The sequence below is a fragment of the Saccostrea echinata genome, unplaced genomic scaffold, assembly GCF_033153115.1.
Source record: "Saccostrea echinata isolate AGI-Se365-2 ecotype Australia unplaced genomic scaffold, CSIRO_AGI_Sech_v1 ptg000054l, whole genome shotgun sequence".
Taxonomy (NCBI): domain Eukaryota; kingdom Metazoa; phylum Mollusca; class Bivalvia; order Ostreida; family Ostreidae; genus Saccostrea; species Saccostrea echinata.
Genome location: NW_026889803.1, coordinates 50,499,101 through 50,506,688, shown reverse-complemented (window position 1 = coordinate 50,506,688; position 7,588 = coordinate 50,499,101). Strand labels below are relative to the sequence as shown.

The following is a 7,588-nucleotide window of genomic DNA, read 5'->3' as shown; positions in this document are numbered from 1 at the left end:
TCTACCAGTGTAGTAAAACAAATACTGATAAGGTACATGTACTATTGTATATCCCTTCAACTTTCTTTAAAAGAAATTTTTTAAATTCTTTAAAAAGATTGAAATTGACAGCTACACATATGTACATGTATCTACAAGTACAGTTGAACTTCGACATCTTGAACACTGATATCTAGAATACCATGGCTATGTTGAAGTGATTTGGAAGTCCCAACCACTTATCCCTCAAATCCTCAGATATCTCGTGGTTTTTTCTCAGCCCCTTCAAGTTCAAAATAAGGAGGTTTGACTGTATTTGGAAAGAAAACAGTATTGAAAATTTGTCTGACAATCACCTTTATTAACAACATTTAATAAAAACAAGATCCTTTGAAGCTTTAACAATAAATCTTAAGAGATTCAAGCTTCATAATATGTATATAAACAATGTAATGGGGAGAATTATTCTTAGGTTGTAAAATATGGCATTTACAAAAATGATTATTAATATGAAATTAATGTTAGATATGTAAATGCAGCTTTTGTTGTCAAGTTTAAGAAGAAAAAATTTGAGGGATAATTGTTCTGTGTCAAAAATATGTGGAAACAGCTAAAGAAACTGGGGGGATAAGCCGAGCCATATGCCTACATAACGATCGATAAAAAGTCAATAAATTCATTTTACAAAAATTTCACTTTTTGTTGAATTAATGTAATGCTTATTACCATTTGCATACAAATTTGACAAAACCTGAATACTGTAACAGCGAAAATGATTCTGATTAACACTGCAAAATGGCATCACGCTCAATTTTCACAGAAACTAACATAAATTGGATGATATAACTACATTTTTTAAATCGAGTGGGTCATCGTACCATTTTTTTGAGAACGATTAATGAAAGGCAATGGAAAGATGTTGCTTTTTACACTTGCAAAAATTTGGTATGAAGACCCACTCTACATAAAAAATTAAGTTAACTTACTTAAATTTTCACCGTGGTCTTAAAAATTTCTAAGTCCAAAAACGCTTGCTAAATATAGAGAACTGTATGCTATTTAAATAGACTTGTAAGTGTGACTCCGTGGTCTAGTGGTTAGCGAGGAGCTCTTTCAAGGGACGTTTATTGAGGGAAGTGTTCGAGTCATGCTCTGATTTTTTTGTTTGTTTTTTTTTTAATTATTTTTTTGGTTTTAATTTTGTTTTACTTTATAAAAAATGTCTATAGGAATAACATATTTTTCACTGGAAATAAAATATATACATGTAGTAATGAACTTATTTACAGTAAATTATTTAAAATGCCGGATAAAAATTATAATAGATATTTGAATACTTTTATTCCCGTTTTTATTTATTTTAAATAAAAGCGCTTCTAGATCACCATTATCATTATATACGATGTTAACATTTTTATAATATCTCCACAATAAGTGTAAACACTCAATATGCAGAATTAATTAATAGAATTAATAGAAGTCCTTACCCATGTTAGACATTTGTGACAGTAAATGAAAGTCAACTGTTTAGCTTGTTTAGAATATAAATATCATTTTGAAAACTACGGTAAACATTAAAATGCTTAAGTAAATTCGAACAATTGAGAGATTTTTTCCAATAAATGTTCTTGCATAGCCGAAAAATGGGCATGGGCACATGGCTCGTCTTATCCCCCCAGATTCTTTCCATACATTAAAATGTATTGCTTTTCATAAAGAACAAATTCCTGAACAATTTGTACTTTTAAATAAATACCGTACATCAACTTTTAATTTCAAAAACTTAATCTCACAAATACTAGACTAAAAAGGTCTTAAAATTTAAAAATGTATGACATAATTTACATGTATCCTTGAACAACTCCCATCTCCTCCCCATATTTCAGTGGAGATCTTCCCCCGTCAACAGTTCTCTGTTTTGTTCTCACTTTGTCTTTTTGTCTTCCTCCTCTGTTCCAGTGACCTCCCCTTCCTCAGAGCCCTCTGCTTCCTCTTCCTCTTCATCCTCTAACTCTTCCCTCTGTACCATTTCAAATTCCTGGTCCCCATTCTGTCCCTCTTCCTCCTCCTCCTGACCTTGTTCTTCCTCGTTTTTATCGTTTGTTTCACTCTCTGAGTCCCCAGCCTCCTGTTCCCTTTTCTTTCTCTTTTTCCGCTTTTCTTCTTTCTTCTTTTTCTCTTTTTCCTGTTCCTCTTTGTTTATGACTTTGTATGTATATAATGGCTTGAATGAGTCAAAGAATCCCACATCCTCTGTTAGATTGGGTAGAATCCATAGATGCACTTTGCCCAGTGTTAAAACCCACAGAACACAAAATAGAATTCCTCGAACTGTAGTAGAAAAATTGAACAAGTTAAAAGAAACAATGGCATTAAATCCTTATACTGATTAAAATTCAAAGTACATGTTCACTTACTAGTAATTCATTAGTTTGTGTACAGCCTATTTAAAAAAAAAAGGGGGGGTTTTTGGTTTATGAAATTTTCTTCGATATTTTTTTAGGAGGGGAGGGGTGGGGTATCTTCCAATAATTATTACAAAATTTGTACTTTTTGGTGACACAAAATGACTTTACTGCATAGGTATATTAATTATAGAGTTTATTGTGTCTTGGAGGGATGACAATACCATCCAAATACATGTTTATCTTGCTTGTCATGAACCTCTTGTTAAATGGATTGATGGTGATCTGGAATTGGAGTCACGTTAATAAGACTTACTGACTGCCAGGAACAGAATGAAACCAACAAAGCTGGCTCCAACTAAACTGACGTAATAAACAGCCACTCTCAGCCAATCAGGCCACAGTGGGAACACACACAGTAAAGCAGCACCAAGCACTGAAAAGGTGAAGAAAAATGATAAATTCACAGGTATCACAAAAGAGAACTATATTTATGTCTCACCTGTATTCCATACTTGCATTGCATGTCTGAAATTTAAAATGACTTTTCCACAAATACAAATATGCTTAAAGTCTGATGAAATTATTTCCTCACAATACTGTAAAATCACATATTTTCATATAAAAAAATATTGGTTCATGGGGTTTTGATTTCATGGATGAAGAAATGCCGAGTTGCTAAACGTTTAAAAATTTACAATTCATGGATGACATGAATTCGTGGATCTCACCATACCTTGAAAACAATGAAAATAACACCCCCATAAAAACTAGTGATTTCACAGTATAGCGTAAAGATGATAGTCTTCATGCTTACGAGACTTTTTTTTTTACATACCCATCAATAGTCCTATTAAAAATGTGGACATTGGAACAGGATCATAAATCCACACATATATCTGTAAAGATGATAGGGAATGTCTTTAGGATGGTAAAAACACATACATTACCTGGCCACCTCTAATTCTCTTAAATTCTTAAGAAAACATTTTTAACACTGTCAAAATCCAATATATGTCAACTGAAAATTTAATTGTGTATTTTTGTGTATTGTAGCTTGGCTCATTAATAAGTACAGTACTTAACTGTTAGATCTGTACATAGATTACTAGTATTATGTGCGTTCTTAATTGTCTTTAGATTATCAGTATATACCTCCTCCCCATCAATAAATCTCTGTTCCTCTGCCATGTCCAGTCTAAGCTTCTTTTCTTTCTTTTTCTTTTCTTCATCTTTCTTTGGTTCATCCTTCTTTTTCTCTTTTTCTTCAACCTAAACATTGATCAAAAGCTCTATAATGCAAAATTTGCCATAAACAAAATGTCTTAATGTTATCATTGAAGTAAATTCATAATCAGGTTTTAAAACATGAATGGACACATACCTTGATACTGTGGTATTATAATTTTTTGTTAAACACAGATTTTGTTTGCTCTTGTGGCTGAGCCAGACATGAAATTATGTTATCAACAAAATTCAAAGATTACTAATTGTAGAATAGCACAAGGATTTACTTAACAACAAACTTTATTTTTTTGTCTTAACCATGAAATTTGACCCCCCCCCCCCCAAAAAAAAAAGATTCTAAGACTGTAGAGGACATATATAAACAATTACCTTCTTTTCGTCTACTGTGTCCGGTTTGTCAGCATCAGAATCCTTGGCATCTTTATCTTTTATTTTCTTTTTCTCCTTTTTGCTTTTCTTTTCCTGAAGATGAAAATCATTTGACTTCTACTATTCTGTTTTGATATACAGTAACTATTAAAAGGTAATAATGACACATGTGCACCTATCATTGAATCGGTTGATGTTCAATTTTATAAGAAACTTTTGATCAAATAGAAATTTTGAGTCGATTGTCACCTTCTCATCTTCTATTTCTTCATCCTTCTTTTTCTTTTTTAATTTATCTTTGTCTTTTTTACCCCTTTCAATTTTTGTGGCTCGGTGAAATAATCCTTTTACCATTAACCTACAATTCAAGAAGACACAATCCTTAGAATATTATTTATGGCCTTACTATTACAACATGATTTTATTGCACATTATTAGTAATACAACATCAATATCTAAGGAATATTGGTTATACATTTATTCAAACTTTGAATTATTTGATAAATCATATCACAATAAATGAGTATTCAAAAATGTCAATCGTATAGGCATTGTATTTTACCTTTCCAGAAAATACAGGCAAGATTTTCTGTCTGTAAATTGAATTTCACTCTTTGAAGATTTTGCCCATTTGGAATCCATCAGAGTGTCTATGGCCTGGTTTCCTAAAATATTATATGAAAATAAATAATTATGTATATGCCCAACTTTGCACTATGCACAAGAAGTCTGAACAGAAATAGAAGCATATCCATTTTGCTAATAAAAAATAAAAAATTAACAGGACTGGTACAATTACTCAATTAGCTACGTAGCTCAAATTACCTCCATAGCTTTATTTAGCTTATTCCAAGTAGCTTAATTTAGCTAATGAATCATATACTTATTTCTGAATGAGCATTTTATTCAACATGAAGGAAAAATTGCACTTTGATGCAGTGATAGTTTTCAACTTTGAACTGATCTGAAAACAATTTATGAAAAAAAATCACTTTTCAATATATGTGTCTCCCGCAGAGCAATGTGCAATCAAATTTCAAAAATATAAACAGTTAATTTGTGACTAAACAGTTACTTTCTGAATGAAATAAGGAGACCAGGAGAGGTTAACAGGATAATTGATTGGTAATAATTCAGCACAATGTACGGTAATCAGACTTAACCATGCCTTGCCACACAAGATGGTGTGTAGATAGAACATTCTATCGTTAAAAATAAAAATGATATTGTCCTACAGACCCGCTTTTAATGATTCATTCAGTGTATTGGCAATGTAGCAAAATAAACATGGGCGATAACTCTAACTCTGTGCATTTTCTATGAACAATCCAGAGAGTTCCGAATGTCAAAATGGCATGTAAATATGAAGTGAGGAAAATACGTTGAGAAAATGAGTTTAATTTTCGTATTTACATGGCTTATTTTTTAGGTTAAAAGGCATATACGATCTCAAAAAGGTTTGTTATGATTAATTTGGTAGTTATTTTCAGTGCAACTCCTTTTGTATTCTTCAAAATCAATATGAAGTGGATCTACTCCAATTTGCTACATTACAAGTATATGGGGCATATTCTAACTGTGGTGAGGGCTTGTCCCAAGATACAGTTGGATTTTTTTAAGTAGATGGCATGCAGTTACTCAAACAATGACAATACATCTTTTGCTTAAAAGTGTTCAAAAACAGCAATGTATAAAATATCTTTGCTCTAGTTTGCTTTTTAAAACTCCACAGTACAAATATTAGTAGTTACATACTTGCAATTTTTGGTTGTTGTCTATTTTAGATAAAAAGTGAACTTGTGAAAACTTGTATTAAATTAGCTTAATCAAGCTTCTTTGAGTAGCTAAAAATTCTAGCTACATAGCTTTTTGCACTGACTTACCATAAAAACACTTGACCATGTTCTGCATTGGAACAAACTTGGCCTCTTTAACTGGACAAGTGAACCGCAAGTGCTTGGCAATGGCATATTCCTCCTTTGATGGTTTTTCATTTTCCTATTTAAAAAAAATATTGATTCAAATAAAAAAGCGTTTAAAACTTAGATTAAATCATCTTGTTAAAAAATACCGTGATACAAAACAAACGTTCACTCCGTCTTATCCAATATTTAGTATAAGGGAAAATCTGTTTTGTTTCGATACGGAACAACTACAGAAAGTGAGAGTAACAAATCAAAAGAACACAGCTGTTTTCCAGCTTTAGAATTCAATGTGAGAAGGTACCATGAACTATATCAATGAGATTAATAATTTAAAGCAAAATATCTTCGATTTCATCTTTTTCAGTGAAATGTTAATTAAAATAATGGAATTATATTTAAAACTTCATACAGAATCAATTTTCTTCTGTTTTTTCTTTCTGTCAGCCATGTTTACGTGGACTTTTGTCTACATCGACTGAATGCTTTTTAAAGCGGAGTTTATTGTAACGGAAAAGCGTCTCGATGATTGAGGAAATTATTAACAATGTGGCGGATCTAAATTTGGGGGAAAAAAAACTGATCTGTCTCCTTCTTCTGAACACATTCGCACATTGGGAGCACTGAATTTCAGATACTAGGTCTTTGTTGTGTTATGGATGAGTGGAAAAGCCCAAGATACGAAATATTTTGATGAAAGCTTAAATTAAAAAAAAAAATTAAGCCTTTAAATCTGCATTGCTGAGATCGATGCCTTGTTGTGTTGACTTCCCAAACTTTAAGTCTTGACATTTCTAGAACTCTATACTTTCAATATGATTAAAATCAGATCCTCGATCCGCTCTTTGATTTTTTTATTGTCGCTACACGAGGCGACAATAAAAAAAAATAAAGGAGCGGATCGAGGATCTGATTTTAATCAGATTGTCTATACTTTGGACGTATATAATCATGATAATTACTCATTCTTGAAAGCGGTCATCTCTTTGTCACTATGATATCAAGACTGGTTTGGAGAGAAAATAGAGAGGAAAGTATCTTTTTCCTTATTTTTAGATTGTGGAAAGGGGGGGGGGTCAAATAGAACTAGAGCCAAATTTGCTGACATGAACCTCCAAATAAGTTTTGTGTTATTCAAACAAAATAGCGGGGGGGGGGGGGCGGGGAGGGGGGTCTTTGATGGAAGAACAGGTTTTCAAATAGACAATTTAAATTTTCACTGGTACGGTCAGAGGAGTTATCCGGTAGGTGCTCTCCCTTCATCATTTAGCAACTTTTAAATTACTGAGTACTATAGTAAATATAGATCTGTCATTGCCTGTATAATCGTTTATAGCTCAGAATGCTTGGTACATTTATTTAAATCAAAGTGTGGTTAACAAACGAAAACATTATTTTTAACGTCTTATTTAAAATTTTAATTGCCATGATTAACCAGATGATTTATCCATAGATTGGTAAATTCTACTACATGTAAAATCTTTAATTTAGTTTTATTGATCGTTAATAAAAGACAATCTTGATTACCATAAAAATTATGACTTTGCACTGGTATAATACCAGATATTGCATTTGTATATTAAAAAAATTACTGTCATGTAACATTTTTGGTAATGGTGCTCTCAATCTAATTAAAATTAGATCTTCCATTCGCTCCCCGAATTT

At 31.9% G+C, this 7,588-nt stretch overlaps 1 protein-coding gene across 1 annotated transcript; it reads right to left on the bottom strand.

The window, feature by feature from the left end:
• Nucleotides 1–1,885: 1,885 nt before the first annotated feature.
• LOC133172281 (translocation protein SEC62-like) lies at nt 1,886–6,421 on the bottom strand. The gene is made up of 9 exons (XM_061307136.1): nt 6,336–6,421; nt 5,885–5,999; nt 4,564–4,666; nt 4,251–4,359; nt 4,002–4,094; nt 3,540–3,656; nt 3,223–3,283; nt 2,701–2,820; nt 1,886–2,310 (listed from the first exon to the last, which is right to left on the bottom strand). The coding sequence occupies exons 1-9, from the start codon at nt 6,372–6,374 to the stop codon at nt 1,904–1,906; spliced, it is 1,164 nt and encodes a 387-aa protein (XP_061163120.1). The 5' UTR covers nt 6,375–6,421; the 3' UTR covers nt 1,886–1,903.
• Nucleotides 6,422–7,588: the final 1,167 nt, after the last annotated feature.